An 18,232-nucleotide genomic window follows, 5' to 3' on the forward strand; every position below is an offset into this window, starting at 1 on the left:
GTTGGGATCCGCAGTTAGAACTGAAGAAAAATAGTGGGAGAGAAAGAGGGAAAGATATGTGGGGGAGGAGGAGGGGAGGAGGAGGCAGGAGGGGGCAAAAAAGCCGACCAAGATGGAAAACAGTAACACGTGAGTATCTGCAACATGCCTCAAGCGTAGGGGCCATAGCTATAATTTGGCCGGCCTGGAAAAAAAAAAATGCTGACTATGGAATTTAAGAAGACCTTGCCAACATCTATCAAATCGCATTTAAGTTATCTGTTTTATCGGAATCGGTATCCATCTTCCCATGCTCCTCCGTTTCCGGCATCAGCTTCCAGAATCAATCCCCCTTGAGTCCAATGCATTTTTTTAGGAGTGGCTATACGCTTTTCGCCTGGACTTTGCAATAACCGAACAGGAATTTTGAACCATGTACGTACCCCTTTTCTGCAGACCCCTTTCCCAAAAACGCTTCTGGGGACGATGGATTACTGGTTCAAGTCCAATTTTCTATGGAAAAGCTACGATAACTGATCATCTGCTAAGAGAATGCGAAATCCACTACGGTCTGTAGTCTCTCCATACTGTATCCTCTCTAATTCTCACTCGCTCGTGGCTGTTTCTGAGGCCAGTTGATGGTGGGCATATGTATGCGGTTCAAACCGTTGACCTCATAGGAAGTGCCGATGGATGACCCAGGAGGTTACCAGCCTGACACGGAAAAACTAGGTGGCTACCTGCTCTTATGTTATACACTTAAGGCCTTAGACCTCTCGTATTTATTACACCTTGAGGTGAGGTCAGCATAGCTGATCTCCACCTTCACAGGAGCTGAAAATTGAAAAACTGAAAAAAAATAAACCGGGCGGTCATGTCAGGGGCCCGCTCTACAGCCAACATCAAAGGGCTCTCTTATAGTGAGCCGTCCGCGCCCGCGCGGGAAGGGGAGAGGGGCCACAATAAACAAACTGCAGAGTCGCCAGCGAATTAATCGCGCGGCATAGCCAGGCTTGAGCGATAAGCTGAGGAGAACTAATATAAAAATACTCAGAAGACGATGATAACCAGCGGACGATGAAGAAAGCACCAGACGATTGCTGTCTCAAATAGATTGGCGGAGTGGAGAGCCCCGAACTGGGGCCAGGCACCGCACGCCCATGCCGGTATTTTAAAGACCTCCTGTTAATAATACACTAGCTCAAAAAAAAAAAAAAATTTAATTAATAGGGACACGCAGAAGAAAATCTAAAGTTATTTAGTAATGCTAATTGATTTTTTAAACACACAACTTGTTTTGTAAACATCCAAGTCAATCACACTTCTGTGAAAATCAACTGTCCACTTAGATGGCAACAACATGACAATTAATTTTCACATGCTGTTGTGCAAATGGAATAAGACCAAAAGTTCTGGCTCGGGTGGAAATTAAGGCACCATTAGAACCCAAGACACCCCAAAAAAAAAAAAAAAAAAAAGGGTGTTCTGAGGTGGAGACCACAGACAAATTCTCAGTTCCTATATGCTTCCTGGCTTGATTGTTTGGTCACTTTTGATGCCCGGTGCGTGCCTCACTCTAGTGGTTGCATGGACGAGTATCTTCAACCCACACAAGTGTGGCTCAGGTACGTGTGGGAGAAATATATTACTCCATCATCGGCAGTTCAGTCCCAGAGAATGGCAACTCAATGCAGCGGGCAAAAATAGTGTATGTGTTAGGAGCTGTGTCTGTGTCTCAGTAGTATAGTGCTTCCAGCGGCAGAGGCGTTACCAGGAAGACAGGGCCAGTAACTATCAGGGAGTGTAGGAGGCCGTAGGGAGGGCAACAAAACAGCATAGCAGGACCGCTAAACCTCCGCCTTGTTCTGCAAAGGGAGGTCGGCCACGTTATCGCCGCCAGAGCCCTGCCAAAATACTCCAGCAGCCCACAAATCAAGCCCCCCCCCACCACCCCCACCCCCACAAAAAAAAAACCCACCCCCCCAAGCTAAAAAATGTTATGCAGTGTGCTTTATGCTGTTTGCATTCAAACGGTCGAGAGAACCCGAAGAGAAACAGGACTTCCATAGATGAGTGCTGCCGCGGGTCCAAGGTATTTTGAGCCCGACGTCCACACCCCCCCGGGTGGGGGCATGCTTAGTGCTTACAGCCCAGCCCACCGTGTTACCCAGGGCGTTGGCACTCTTTTGCCTCAGGACACCGAAAGATTGGCAAATCGCCACTGGCGCCAGTGGTGTTAGTTAGGAATTTTTATCTGTGAGCTCTCATCAGAATGAAAGGAGGTTCACCCTGAGACATAGCCCCAGAGAGGAGCCACAAACCGAAAGGGTTGCGTGTGACAGAACGAGAAGAAAAAGTCTGAGGCAGACGCCTGGAGACGTTGCAGATTCCTTTTATCTTTTTTAGTTCTCTCGGCACTGCTAACATTCCTCCAGCACTGACCGGTTCGTATTTCTGCGTGTGGCGGTGGTTCTGGGTGTCATTTGATTGGTGACATTGGGGTGCGGCATCTCGTGTTGGATCCACGTGGGATAACTCTCCTCCTGCTTTCGTCCTTCCGTTGATTGTTCGGATGTTCTTATGAGAAGACCCACAAGAAGAAATGCACCCCACACCATGACTGGACCAACCGCCAAACCGTTACTGGCTGGAGAGGTTGCAGGGCAGCAGAACGTTCTCCACGGCGTCTCTACTCGGTTTCATCGTCTGTCACATGTGCTCATGTGCCTCAGTTGAACCTCTTTCACTTGTGAGGCACAGGGCGCCACAGTTTTGAGGGCACAATTGGCAATCTGTGTCTCTTGCAAATGCCACACGTCCTGCACGGTGCTGGGCCTGTAAGCACCAACCCCCACCTGTGGACGTCGGCCCTCATAACCACCCTCATGGTAGTCTGTTCTGACCGTTTGAGCAGACAGATGCAATTTTGGCCTGTGGTAGGTCGGCGTGTTTGCAGGGCGTGCGGTGTTGGGCGTATGCGATCCTCCGTTGTCACGAATAGTTAGTCGGAGGTGTTAGCTGGTGTGGCCTGGCTGCTGGTGTGTCTGCTCACGCTCTCCTAGGTTCTCTGATGTCCTGCTGTCTCTTCTTTAGCGCCTCGCATGTCTTGGACACTACGCACAGACACAGCAAACCTTTTTGCCACAGCTCGCTGATATGCCATCCTGGACTGAACTGCACTACCTGAGCCACTTGTGGGGTTGTAGACAAATCCGTCTCATGCACCACTATGGTGAGAGCTCCGCCAGATTTCAAAAGTGACCAAAACATCAGCCAGGAAGCATAGGAACGAGAAGTTGTCGTGTACCACCTGCAGATCATCCTTGTTGGGGGTGTCTTGCTATTGCCTATATTTCACTTTGTCTATCCATTTGCACAACAGCATGTGAAATTTATTGTCAATCAGTGTAGCTCCTAATGGACAGTTTGATTCACAGAAGTGTGACTTGATTGGAGTTACATGTGTTGAGTAAGTGTTCCCTTATTTTTTTGAGCAGTGTATTATTAAGGTCCTTTTACACGGACACGTCGCCCTCCAGAGTGCCCGCGGCGCGACGCTATAAAGAGAGCCTTTGATTGGCTGTGATGGCGGCCCTACACAGCGCCCGGTATTTTTTCACTCTGTTGAGTGAGAGCAGGCATGCTGACCACCCAAGCGTATAAATAAGAGCAGGTCAGCTCTCTAGTTCCGTGTCGCTGTACCTCTCTGGTCACTCCACTGCACTCTATGGAGGCAGTTGACCATCACTGGCCTCAGAACACACACACGACGTGAGAATTGAGAGGATACAGTATGAGAGATACCGTAGTGACCTCTCTTTCAGCATGACAGTAGATTGGACTTGAACAGTATACAGTGCAAAGCGTTTTGAGGTTGAGAAAAGGGGTTAGCGTAAAATGCCGATCAAATTCATTTCGATATTATGGACAAAGTAGCGGGAAAAGCGTTAAGCCAACACTATGCATGGACTCAAATAGGGATTAAGTTATATAGAAATATGCCGACAAACGAAATGAATGGATATTGGATAAGTCGAAATAAACAGACTACATGATATTATAGACATTAGTCAAGTCTTCTCTATAATTGCCAGTCAGATTCCAGGACGGCCAGATTATATCTATGCCCTACCGATTGAGGATTGCAGATACTCACTGTCACTTCTTTCATTTAGTCTGTTTTGCCCTCCCTCCTCTCCTCCTCCTCTCCTCCTCCCCCACATCTTTCCTCTCTTTCTCCCCCACTTTTCTTGTCTATCTTCTACTGCGATCCCTCAACCCCCCCCCCCCCTTTCCTCTCTCTCTGAGAGTCTGGTGGATGATCCTGAGCGGAAAGAAGAACTTATAGGAAGAAACGTGGCACTACACAACTGCGGAAGACGCCTTAACAACCCACAGTTAGCAGTGTCTGCCACTTTTCAAATATAGAGCCATTTACAGGTAGAGCCTCAGCACAATCAAATCGCCAGCATGGCAGGGGTGCCGGGGTCATCCGTCAATCAAGCCGATTATCAACCCAGCAGCGAATCGTCTATTGTGTGTTGTTCGATCATCGCTATACCGTGCAGTACATGATGCAATACGAGAGTCAGTCCGCACATATGTGTTTTGTCAGCATTGGCTCAGGTTAACCGGCTATTTAAATACCAAAAAACCAAATATTCTCAGAACCTGAATGTGTTACTCTGATATATTGACTGGAAAGGTAATCATATTATGAAGAATTGGTTTATGACGAATGCGTTGAAGCACCGTTTGAACGGACCCTTGAGCAAGCATGTCTCAGACATAAGAAGAACTCAACAATAATCCAACCACGCAGTTCGTTTATCCCGGTTTAATCCATGGTGCTCACCCCAGCTCTGTTCTGATGAATCGAGGCAGGGAAGTGTAGGTTAGACTGTTACTCCCGTTGTTCGCTAAAAATGGCTGTTGAGTTCCAGTAGGTAGCTGCATTTCTCAACAGACCAGTGACTTAAGAGCCTGACGCCCCTGCTCTGTTATATGAAGAACTATAGTTAGAGTGCGTGTGTCTGAGGAGTATTGTGTGTGCGTGCGTGTCAGAGGTTTGCGTGTGGTTTTTGTTTGCGAACCTTTGTGTTCGTTTGTGTTCTATTTTATGACTTGTGTAAGCCCGTGTGTTCTTTTGTCGAAGTATGGAGGAGGGGTATATGTGTGCGATGGATGTGGGTGTATGTGTTGGATTGTAGTGTGTGGGTTATCGTATTGTGGATGGATGCTGATGCTGGGTGATGTGTGGCTGATTATGTATGTGCGGTTTATGATTGTATTATGGTTGATATGTGGTGGTGTCTGTATGTGTCTAGTGGTGTATGTCATGGTGTGATATTATGGGCTGGATGTATGGGTGCTATGTTGTGGCTGTATGTATTTTTAGAGCTTAACGATTATGATTTTCACGGCGATACCGATTATTGGGAGACCAAAAAAGCATAGATTAATCGGCACTTTATATATATTTGTAATGGACATGTAACAAGCAATACTAAGAACACTTTTATTTTGACTTTATATATACATAAATAAAATAATGTTGTCTCATAAATGAACATTTAATTTGGTTTAATAATGCAAAAACAAAGGTTGGAGAAGAAGTAAAAGTGTGCAATAATGTGCCATGTAAAAAAGCTACGTTTAAGTTCCTTGCGCAGAACATGAGAACATATGAAAGCTTGTGGTTCCTTTTACATGGTCTCAAATAATTTGCCCAGTTAGAGAAGTTTTAGGTTGTATTTATTAGTAAGATTATAGGACTATTTCTCTTATACCATTTGTATATCAGTTACCTTTGACTTTGGGGACTGTTCTTATAGGCCACTTTAGTATTGCCAAGCCTATTTGGGAGTTGATAGGCTTGGAGTCATAAACAAGCCGCATGCTTGAAGCACAGAGAAGAGCTGCTGCAAAGCGCAGGAAAGTGCTGTTTGAATGAATGCTTACGAGCCTGCTGCTGCCTACCACCGCTCCAGTCAGACGGCTTCTACATTAAATATCAAATCATAGACTTAATTATAATATAATAACCACAGAAATACGGACCTGTAGGTCAATAATATGGTCAAGCATCCGGAAACGTAATTTCAAACAAACGTTTATTTCAGTGAAGTATTGAACCGTCCATATTTTATTTTGAACGGCGGCAAAGCTAAGTCTAAATATTTGCCGTGGTTACATTGCAACAAACCTTCATGTTATGTCGAATTGATGTCGGGGGGGGGGGGGGCGGAGGGGGAGGGGGGGGGGAGAAGGGGGGGGGGGAGGTGGGGGGGAGGGGGGAGGGAGGGGGGGGGCGGGGGGGGGGGGGCGGGGGGGCGGGGGGGGGGGGGGGGGGAGGGAAGGGGAGGGATAGGGGGGGGGTGGAAGGCGAGGGGCGGGGATTCTGTCGTTTGTTAGGAAGAAATGGTCCTTCACCACAGTTCGCAGACGAGCCAGGACGCCAAACTGCTGCATCGATATCCCTGACTCGCTTATGCACAGACGCAAGAGAATGTGACACATTTTCCCTAGGTTAAAATAAATCATTCTGTTACAAGGATATGTACTAATATGGATTTTAAAAATCTACTTGTGTATTGATTTTAAGAAGGGCATTGCTGTTATGGTTAGGTACACATGGTGCAACGACAGGAGCTTTTTAGGCGAAATGCCGCTTGCAAATCATCGCTTTGGCGAAGTGATTCGATGATAAATTAAAGGCACGCATGATTTATACTGCAACGCAGACAAGCTAGCATAAATAGTACGCTCATCAACCATGTGTACGTGTATATGATTAGAGTTTAGATTGATCTGTTTTATAGAGTAAGTTATAATGTAGCTAGAACTACGTGGCTTCCTTGCTGCTCTCGGTAACAGTGGTCAGCCTCGCCACGCCTGTCTCTCGTGGAGTGCAATGTAATCGGCCTAATCGGTGTCCAAAGTAATGCGATTCGATTGTTATGAACTTTGAATCTGGCCCTAATTAATCGGTCACCTCTAATGTATTGTGGGTTCGTATTAAATTTTTGTATATCTTCTTTATTCCAGGTAGCTAGGAGACAATGTTTTCTCATTCACTGCGACCTGGGCCAAGATAAGCGTTATGTTGCTGGTGCTCTATGGCTTGTGATGGAAAGTTGGTGCGTGGGTGGCTTGTCTGTGTGTGTCTGTCTGTGTTGTCTGTCATGTTTGTGTGTGTCTTGGGCGTGTGTGTTAGTACTAGGTCTTTGTAAGGAACCCGGAAGGATCTTTTGGATGGTGTGCCTCGTTCGCTTCTTCTCCTCCATTTGTCTCCCTTCCATCTCTCGGTCTGTCAGTATTTTATATGAGTGAGCTGGAGATCTGGTTGATTGATCGCCACCCTGAGTCACGACCTGGACCAAGAGAGTAACAACTCGTACTCAGTTAGCTTGTGTGTGTGTTGTGTGAGTGCTGTGTGTGTGTTGTTGTGTGTGTGTGTGTGTGTGTGGTGGGTGTGTGTGTGTTTTGTTGTGGTGTGCGTTTGTGTGTGTGTGTGTGTGTGTGTGTGGTGTAGTGTGTGTGTGTGTGGGTGGTGTGTGTGTGTGTGGTCTCCAGTTCGTGTGTACTACCTCCATCAGGAGCCAATCCCTGGCCAGCTCTACTCCACTTCCACCATGGGCACACCACTTTGACCATGTCTATGTCCTCAAACAGCCCAGATAAGAACACACTCACACACTTGTTCACTCATCCCATTATTTATCAGGAACTCCGGCTCACACTTGATTGGATAGTCCATCTGAGATGCTCTTACAGATCGGTCACACTATCAAACAAACTATCTGTTGATCACGTCTGCTTGCTAAGTTACGCTAAGGTTAGGTTTAGAAGGGTTAAGTTTGGTTAGATAAGGGTTAAGGTAGGATTAGGGTTAGTAGAAGTCAGTTGGATGTTTATCGTAGAGTATCTCAGATGGGCTATCCCAATAAACTTGTTTACCGTTAACTCGTTCAGTGTTCTCATTTATTCTTCAGGACAATAACGGCCGGCATCCTTCACCATAATGTAATTGACGATACCATAGCGGTGCTAGTGTTCCTCATTCCTTTGTGCAATTCCATGGCCTAAGGCACCATCCCCTATATAGTGCACTAACTCTTACACTGCATACCTTGTCAAAAGCTAGTGCACTGTTGGAGTATGGTAATTTGGTTGGCAGTCCCGAGCTCCAAGTGCTCTATCTCTAGGTAGAAACACTTCTCTATGGTGTATAAAGTGGCGCTTCATCTTTATGGGCACAGATTCACTTAGTTCGTCTGGGATGTAGTAGACACCACACAACACCACACGTTGACACACCATCTATACACACACATCGCAAGAAAGGAGAGCAGATCCAATTGTTGAATTTGATAGTCGAGGTGTTTTGAATTTGTGTTGCCATGGCACCCATGCTATTAGTTGAACTTTCTCAATACTTGTACGCCCTGCCTCTCTCCTTTCTCTCTTCCATCTCCTCACTTCTCTCGCTTTTCTCTCTCATCCTCCTCTCTTTTCTCTCTCCATATCCCTTCCCTTCTCCTGTTTCTCTCTATCTCCCTCCCTTCTCTCTCCCTCTCCCTCCCTCCTCTTCTCGCTTTCTCTTCTCATCTCCCTCCCTCTCCACTCTCCACTCCTCCCTCTCTCTCTCTCATCTCTCCCTCATCTCCTCCCTCTCTCTCGCTTTCTCTCTCCATCTCGCCCTCCTCTCTCTTGCTTTCTCATATCCTCCCTCTCTCTCTCTTTCTCTCTCCATCTCCTCCCGTCTCTTCGCTTTCTCTCTCCATCTCCTCTCTCTCGTCGCTTTCTGTCTCCATGCTCCCTCCCTCTCTCGCCTCTGTTCCCTTCCTCGTCTTCCCAGGGAATCAGATTCTGAGAAGTCTGTTCTGGATGGTTACAGGCCTCTGAAGATATCGAGAGGGGCTATCTGCAACGTGACACTGCTCTGTACATGAGTAGGTTAAATTCACACACAGCTGGACGCCTCACAGAGCGGAGCCCATTCAGTCGATTTTTATGCCGTTTTCATACTTCAATTTTAGGTTAGGGCTGTTGCAAATGTCAGTGGAGTGGAAATCCATTGGCTTATTCATTCGAAGTCTTGCATGATGTTCTGAACTTGTTGTACTATATCTTCTCTCTCCCGCTCACCTCTATCACACTTTTATCTTTTTACCCACCTCCTCTCCTAATTCCGTCTCCCTCCTTCGCTCTCTCTTTTCCCTCTCTCCTGTTGAATGTGGGGGATAACTAGACTGTAGGGGAGGGGGATATGCAGTGTTTGGTATCTGTTTATCTTTCAGGCGGAGGGAGAGTTCTTTGAGCTGACAAGAACAGCAGTTTGTCTGGACGTGACTACATAGAAGACTTACTGAGGTTAGTGCGACACTATCGTACGTTCCATCTTCCCATTCGGGGTAGCATTGTGTTGTCAGCGTTGGGATCATTCTTTCCATTCAGCAATTTCGAAGGATTAGTTCCCTATCAACTTCCCAATGAAAGAGCTACCCATAGAATAATATGCCATTTTCTTTACTTTCTAAATTGATGGATTTGGTGGACATTTTAAATCACCTGGTAGGGCTGAATTGCATAGAAATGTACATAAATAAATCAGATATGTATTGCGATTTGATGTGTCACAATGATGTCACTATGTCTGGGCTGAGGAGTGACAAAAGGAGAACGATGAGGAAGTGAGTTTTGATATTCCTGGATAAGTGATGAAATATGCGACGTCACTATTTGAAAGAGATGGAGACAACCATTGGATGCAAATACCGAGTTTTGTTGACGTACAGCGACTAGCTCTGCTAACGTAGCCTAGCAAAATAAACTTCATTATTTTGTACAAATCAATACTTGGAGTCAAATTTAATTATATTGTCCAAATTACATTCTGTGTAAAAATCCCCCCGCCCCCCCCCCCCCCCCATCACTACCCTGTTGTTACATACCTGAGTGTACAAAATTGAGAAACACCTTCTTATATAGGGGTTTTTCATCAGAAACTTTTTTGTGTGGGTAAATTTCTGTTGGCTGGGCCTGGATCCTCAGTGGGTGGTCTTGACTGGCCTCCAAGGCCCACCCTATGCTGAACCCTGCCGTCATGTGAAATCATAGTTCAGGCCAAATGAGTTTGATTCATGATATTTCTTATATGACCGTAACTCAGGAACTTTTTGCAATTGTGATTCTCCTTTATTATTTTTGTAGTTGTCTGGAAGAAACTCGTGTTCAAAGTCCACTTTGGTTTCTTTTACCCCATTGTTTTTTGATTGGTTGGTTTTACCCCTGGAGTCAATGCTAGATGCATGTGATTTTCTGCCTTACCAAAGCCTTGGCAATCGAAGAGGTAGATGTCCAGTTAGATTAACTTTCAGCCTCAAGACTACCTTATCATCAACTGTCTCGTTAATGGTGCCTCCTTTGAGATCCTTAGAAGTGTTTTCATCCTTTTGACCTCTGCTTTTCTTTTTGTCCCATATTGGTCTCTTTGCCTGGATGTCGTCTCGTTTCTCATTCATCCCTGTGGTCTGTTTCTCCTGCTCCTCATTAGGCTCACTAGTGCAATAGGAGAGTTCCAGACAGCTCTAGCGTTTGTGTTTGTGTGTTGGGTGTGATCAAAGAGCTAGTGCTCATTAGAGGATGCGACAAACTTGCTGTAGCCCTGGCCTCCCATCTCTCTCGGGGGAGGAGGAGGAGGAGGAGGGGAGGGCAAAAACAGACCAAATGGAAAACAGTGACAGTGAGTATCTGCACATCCTCAATCGGTAGGGCATAGATATAATCTGGCCGGCCTGGAAATCTGACTGGCATTATAGAGAAGACCTTGACCACACTGCTAATCAAATCATTAGATTCTGTTTATCGGAATCTTTATCCAATCTTCCCATGTCCATCCGTTTGCCGGCATCAGCTTCCAAATCAAATCCCCATGAGTCAATGCATAGTAGTGGCTAACGCTTTTCGCCTGACTTGCCAATAATCGAAATGAATTTGATCGGCATTTACGTTACCCCTTTTCTCAACCTCAAAACGCTTTGCACTGTATACTGTTCAAGTCCAATCTACTGTCACTGCTGAAAGAGAAGGTCACTACGGTATCTCTCATACTGTATCCTCTCAATTCTCAATCGTGTGGCTGTTCTGAGGCCAGTGATGGTCAACCGTGCCTCATAGGAGTGCAGTGGAGTGACCAGAGAGGTACAGCCTGACACGGAACTAGAGAGCTGACCTGCTCTTATTTATACACTTGGGTGGTCAGCATGCCTGCTCTCACTCACAGAGCTGAAAAATAACCGGGCGCTGTGTAGGGCCCTCACAGCCAATCAAAGGCTCTCTTTATGAGCTGTCCGCGCCGCGGGCACTCTGGAGGGCGACTGTGCCGTAAAAGGACCTCTTAATAATATATAATGGGGTGATGGGCTGTATTTTAGGATGTTAGAACACACACATCTACGTCAACACTTGTATGCACAGTCGCGTAAACACACACACACACTACTATCAACACACACACACTACCATCAACACACATGCACATCGGTACACACATATATACGCACACACACACACCTACCTTGTATTTCATCTGGAAGTTCTGGACCAGGTTGAGGTCTACAAACATGCGTATGGTGGCCTGAGTGGTCTCAGCGTCGGACAGCTCAAAGTCACTGAAGCTGAACTCCATCAGCCGCAGAGACTGGGCTGACGGAACAGTGGCTGCCTTCAAACACCGAGGGAGAGAGAGGGGAGAGGAGTGTGTGAGACGGATATACACACACACACACACACGTTCATATGCACGCATGTACACACACATATACTGTAGGTATGCACATACACACACGCATGCACGCACGCCCACATACCCTCCCTGAACACCAGGGATCTATAGCAGGCATTAATAATCGATGAGCTGTGATCAGCAGAGTCTAAGGCACACAGGAGGAGCATCTATCTGTGTTCGGCTCGCCTCCCCTGTAACTGACAGACGGCACATCTACACAGAGCAGACAGGACACCCCCTAATGCACACAGGATCTCTCTCTCCTCTTCTGCTGTCTCTATCATTCAGTCTCTCACTTTATTTCGGATCACTTCCTCTTTTTTCTGTGGTTGTATATTAATCCTCTCTCTCCTTCTCCATTTCTGTCCCCCTGTCACCGTCTATATCCGCTGCAGTCTCTCTCTTCCTCTCTCCCATTCCCTCCCCATCTCTCTCCTCGTCTCTCTCTCTCTCTCTCTCTCTCCTCTGCTTCCTCTCTCTCTCTCTTCCTTCCTCGCTTCTCTCCTCTCCATTCTCTCTCTTCTCTCTCTCTCTCTGCCCCCTCCTTTCTCCATCTTGCATATACACACTGGCATTTTTTTGACCTCTCTGTCTGGTCGTTTTGATCTCCATCTCTTTCTGGCAGCAGAGCCAGCTCAGACGGGGAGAGACAGAGAGAAGCCGTTGGGACTGAGAGAGATAAAAGAGAGAAAGCAGGGGAATCCCATCCTATTATTCTGTCAGACAGAAAGCATAACAGCTTTTACTACCACCACAGATACAGTATATGCCATTTAGCATATGCTTTTATCCACATTTTTTACACATGGGTGATCCCAGGAATCGAACCCACAACCCTTGGCATTGTAAGCACCCTATTCTACCAGCTGAGCTACAGAGGACATAGAAGTTGGCCCGTAGATGTGGACTGTATCATTCTAACTAGYGAAACATCAATACTTCAGAGAGTCAACGCCTCAGCAACAGTGACGGAACACTTCCCGGGGAGGGTGACATGGCCTAAAAAGGAGTCCGTGGCCCAGATATGATACTGTGCTGTGCCTCCTCAGCCACCATCCTACAGCCTCCACTGCCTCAGGGGAAAATATATAATTAGATTTCGTCATCGGGCCATTTCATCTCAGGATATGAAAATGCCGTATGATCTTCGAAAAAGGTCACGCAGGATAAATGAGCATCTAATAGTGTTCGGGGTGGGACCAAGCTTCTTTGAAAGCAGTATGCATTTATCCGAAAATGCAACAAAAAATTTAAAAGAAAGGAAGAAAAGAAGAAGGAAACTAAAAAGAGACAAAGTAAAAGCTAATGAAAGCATAGCCTTAAACAAAGCCCTTCTCCCTATGTGGCCGTACTGTCTCCTCTTGTGCACAGTCAGAATATAATTGGACAAGTCATTAAATGAGTCATTTTAACTAAATAGCTGCTCCCACTCTAATCCATATTTTATGGCAGCTAGCGGCAGAGCTAAAGACTCTCCACCTAAATTACTTAATCAGGAGTTAAATATGCTGACATCTTAGCATTAGCTGGCAGGAGTCTGATTATTCTCTTAGCCCCAATTAATCCTTGAGAATCTTTAAAAGCAAATGATTCGGGCCTTAAATAGGCTTTCTGGAATGGGTATTGTGCGTACTTTCACTTTTAAACACTCATGTGTTCTTTTTCATGTTCTTTTTTTTCTTCAGTCCATAATCCCCATAGGTCTTAATGTATGTATCAGTGTGAGAGTCGGCCATATTGTGTTACTAATTGGTTGGGTTTACATGCTGAATCAGTGGTGGGTCTCGTTACATGATGGCTGAAGTCCACTCATCTTTAGACTGCCTGAAGGAAGGCATCTGTCTGGCATTGTGTACGGGCGCGAGTGTGTGTGCGAGTGTGTACAATGTCAAGTTAATAAATTGGAATTTACCGCGGTTACCTGCAGCGCCCGTGTCTCCTCCTCTGCAGCAGAGGCGTGATACGAGAGGACCTGAGAATGACACACACACAAACACACAGCGACTGTTATCCTTAAAAAGTCAACACGATCGCTCTGACAGACTAGACAAATAAAAAACAGATTTCACATTTTGGTAGCTGACTCTTTCACCGATTTCCTCCCCCGGGGAGATGTTTCTGACCTCAGACAGACAGCCCTGCCACACACACATCCTTCAACCCCAAGTCCATCCATATCAGAGGCCTGTCTTTGATAATTGGGGGAGAAAAACTGAGAAAGCTAGAAGAGGTCAGTCCTCGTGACGGCTACAGRGCCGATGGAGAATGGGCTGAAGTGGTGGCTGCTGGGTAACGGCGGGGAGAGTGTCAGCTGCAGCCGAGAGGGGACGTCACCGGGTGAGCCCTGACAGTGACAGCTCCAGAATAGAACAGTCAGGGAGAGAACAGGAGAGGGGGAGGACCGGAGGAGAGGAGGGGGCTACATACGTCATCGAGGGCTGAAGAGGTCTAGGATAGAGTTGGAGTGAATACGCTTCTGTTTTAACGCGGGGGAAGACGGAGCAGAGTGTGGAGAAGACTAGCCAGTCTTTCCTAATGGCAACCATCGCTGTTACTCTCGATCCCCCCCCATGTGTGAGGACTCCATATTGTAGTTGCCTACAGAGGCACTGAGCTAGCATTATCTTACAGTACCTTCCCTCAATATCATCATGAAGCATTAGGATGTAAAACTCCAAACTGACCTGAGACCTGTGTCTCTTACCTCCAGTGTGACCTCCTGTTTGGCCATGGCTCTCTCCACTGTTTCATACATCTGGGTGTTCTGTATACCCAGGCCACAGAAGATGGCGAAGGCCTCCAGGAACTGTTCGTCGTTCCGGTTGAAGGGCTTCACCTTCCCCGACGCCTCGMCCATCTTGTTCACCAACTGGCACACACCTTCAAGACGCGACATAGGGGTAAATGTTGGAAACATATCAGGACGTTAATGACACACACACTCATGCGCACGCACACCGGACAGAACATCGTACTGACACACAGTTGCAGACACACAGGACAAAAAGGTTTTGTGCTTCTTAAAAAAAATAAATGTATTGGTTTTTTTCTCCACGACCTGACACACATTCCAGACTCTTAGGGGACAAAACTTTAGTTTGCTTCTCATTTTCAATATTCAATAGTTTGCTGTGAGGGACCTCTTGTCTGAAACTAAAAGCTCCATCTACTCCATGACTAATAGTCCCATAAATGTTTGTTGACAGCAAAGTTCTAATGTATAAAACACCTGCCCTATCCTCAGCCCTTGAGACCTACTTACTAGTCACATCATGGAAACGTGTCGTCGCCAACACTCTGATCCTTCCCCTTTACCTTCAGCTGAACCTTTCTCCTACACATCCTGCTTGACATTATAGGTGGCTTAACTAATGCAAAGACATTATCCGAAGCGAGTTACATTCGGGAAAAATGTATACTGCTTCATTAATGTCAGTGTCAGAGCTACTAAGAACATAGAATGTCCACGTTTGGAATCAATAAATGAATTTGAGGGAAATTAAGTTGAGTGGAGAAGGGGAAGTATGGTAACACATTCTATATTAAAGTCTAGTGGCAGTGGGTTGTCTTTTGATCTGAGTGTCTCCTGGCCTCTTCAGGCAGTTGTTGGAGAGGCTAAAGGGACCTGTTCTGTTTGATCATCGGGGAGTGGGGGGACATACATTATGGTTACACCACTGCCCAGCTAATTCATCGATCTATTTGTGCCTTTATTCATACATGCAATTCAAATCTCTTTTACAAGAAAGACCTGTTTAGGTCTTGTAATGATCTCAGCTAATGATGTTCGGTTATAATGTAAATGCAATTGATGCTGATGCTAAGGATGGGTTAATGAATGAGAGGAAAGACTCTTGGTTGCGGCTAATGAATGAGGATACAATAGGGCGATATCTGTAAAACACAAACAATATGGAGGGAGAAGGAGAGAGAGAGAAAAGAGAACAGAGAGAGGAACAGAGAGAGAGAGACAGAGAGAGACAGAGAGACAGAGACCGAGACAGACGAGAAGAGAAGGAGAGAGAAGACAGGAGAGAGAGAGAGAGAGAGCAGAGAGAGAGAGAGAGAGAGAGAGAGAGAGAGACAGAGAGAGAGAGAGAGAGGAGAGAGAGAGAGACAGAGAGAGAGAGAGAGAGACAGAGAGAGAGAGAGAGGGAGACAGAGCAGAGACGAGAGAGAGAGAGAGAGAGAGAGAGAGAGAGAGAGAGAAGAAGAGAGACGAGAGAGAGAGAGAAGCGAGAGAGAGAAGAGAGAAGAGAGAGAGAGAGGAGAGAGAGATGAGAGAGAAAGAGAGAAAGAGCGAGAGAGAGAGAGAGAGAGAGAGAGAGAAGAGAGAGAGAGAGACATTAGAGACATAGAGACAGATGAGAGACAGAGAGAGAGAGAGAGAGAGAGAGAGAGAGATGGGTACTTTACTTTATCCTTCTTCCGCGTCCTCTGATAGGAGTACAGAGCAAACTCTTTGATCTGGTTACTGGGTGTCTGGGTTCTCATCTGAAGGAAAAAGAACCATGAGGCTCTGGACAACACAAAAAAAGATGGCCGACATAGGTTGAACATTCTGGAACAGTCACGTTCAGTACTGACCGTCCAGGGAAGCGTTGGTCTTGTGACGTCCGAGATGTTCAGAGGTTCCATGGTGTTCTCTCACTGTACTGGGCGTACATTGTTTTTATCTGACTCAACGTCAGTCCCTGTGGGGAACACACCATTGAAATACTTGTTTTTATAGACGTTGACAATTTCCACATTACTCCAACATAAACACCCCAAGCATCCTTAGCGTATGACTGCTTCTGCTGAGTTGGGTGATCTCATCGCGTTGCAATTGTATAGTTTCTCTAAGCTTCACGTGATACGCATGTAATAGCCAGCGTCCTTCCTGATATGACGACTGGTGAGGCAGACACATGGACTCTAGCCAGTGCTGAAGGCTCCATACTGGACTCAAGAACATCTTGGCTGGTGGTCAGGAAGGAACTGACTATGATTAAGCTTGACCAGGCCTGTCACGGCATCATGGCTGTTTTTTATTATCTCATCTGATGCCAGTAACGAGAAGACATGATTAACTAACACATTCATATACTGTATAATATCCCATGTGTTCTACTGCATATGTCTTTAAAAGACAAGCTCTAACGGCAGCAGCAGCTGTGGGACGGTTGGAGAGGATGGCCAAAAGACGGACAAAGGTGGAGAAACCTTCGTTGCTGCGCTCCGATCAGCCGCGTGACGCGGGCGAGCGATATGTCTTTATTTGATCAACTCAGGGTAGGATAGGTTAAGGATTAAGAATCGTCTGAGTGAATTTAAGTTTTAAAAATACAAAAAAGTCTACCTCTCTCCAATTGATTCGCCAGTCGCGACACTGTTACTTTCAGTGGCGGCCCGTCATACAGGGCCCCACGTTAGTGAGTTAATAGAAGCCTCCATAAACATTCTCTTTTTTGCATGAGCAAGGTAGCTGCAAAATGCAGGTGTTTCAGCTAGCTCAGTGCTTTCTGTGGTGGTGGTGGGCGCCAGCGGAAAATGGAGTAGGGTTGGGAATGTTTTCTATTGCGCCATAATTGCTCAGTGTTCTATCACTCATTGGACTACGTCACTGCCAAATCTAAGGGTAGAGCTCGAAATTCAAGCCCCTTGGGTGCTGCCATAGAGTTACATCTTAGAAGTGCCCATCCAAGAAGCTCAAGGTCATCTGGCCACAGATTTATGACGTCAATCATTACCTATTCTACAGTAGCTTTGATTGATGATCATGTCAAACATCATACTTTAAAATCTTAGCTAGCAGTCATTATCCTGAATCAAGTCGACAATCTACTGCATCCTTTTTTATCCTGGTCATAGTGAAGAGAAATAATGAAAATAAAATGAAAACATATCGGTGCTCATCGGCCATTGGACATTACACAAAGTTGGAAATTCGGCAAAATCGACATGGTGGTTTGAAAAGGAATCAGTGGCGACTGCAGGCACTGCAAAGCAATCACTAGCCTGCTATTACGGAGTGGCTGTGTGGTCCCTATTCTGGGTTTAAGGTTCTTTCCAAGTTAAAGATACAATTTTCAACATTGGCATGCTACAAACAACTGTTAACTCGGAACTAGCTGGAAAATCTGACTTTAGAGTGAGTTCAAGACAACTAGAAGGCAACTCTGGGGGAAAAAACGAGCTCTTGGACTGGCAAAATAATGTTTGGAACGGTCATCCACTCGGAATTGTTAAGTCGGGACTCTTTCTAGAGCTAAACCACCCCCCCGAAAGATTACTGACTGACGTCATCATATTCAACTTTTTTTCAGTTCCCAGTTGTCTTGAAAGCACCATAAATCAGAGATTCTAGACTTTGATGACAAAGTTGTCACAGCCACTCCGATCTGTTTAACCTGTGTTTGGTGATTGTCTCCACCTCCTCCAGTGTACCCCATCTTCACATTATCCTTGTGTATTTATAAA

The 18,232-nt window shown here is 45.9% G+C and overlaps 1 protein-coding gene across 1 annotated transcript in view; it reads right to left on the bottom strand.

Annotated features, from left to right (window-relative positions):
• The window catches only part of LOC111960304 (cGMP-specific 3',5'-cyclic phosphodiesterase-like), an 81,741-nt gene that overhangs the window by 11,554 nt on the left and 51,955 nt on the right, over positions 1 to 18,232 (bottom strand). The window contains 3 exon segments of the mRNA XM_070437811.1: positions 11,561 to 11,707; positions 13,692 to 13,742; positions 14,475 to 14,650. Coding sequence (XP_070293912.1) covers positions 11,561 to 11,707; positions 13,692 to 13,742; positions 14,475 to 14,650 — 374 coding nt within the window.

Source organism: Salvelinus sp. IW2-2015, linkage group LG37, assembly GCF_002910315.2.
Source record: "Salvelinus sp. IW2-2015 linkage group LG37, ASM291031v2, whole genome shotgun sequence".
NCBI lineage: Eukaryota > Metazoa > Chordata > Actinopteri > Salmoniformes > Salmonidae > Salvelinus > Salvelinus sp. IW2-2015.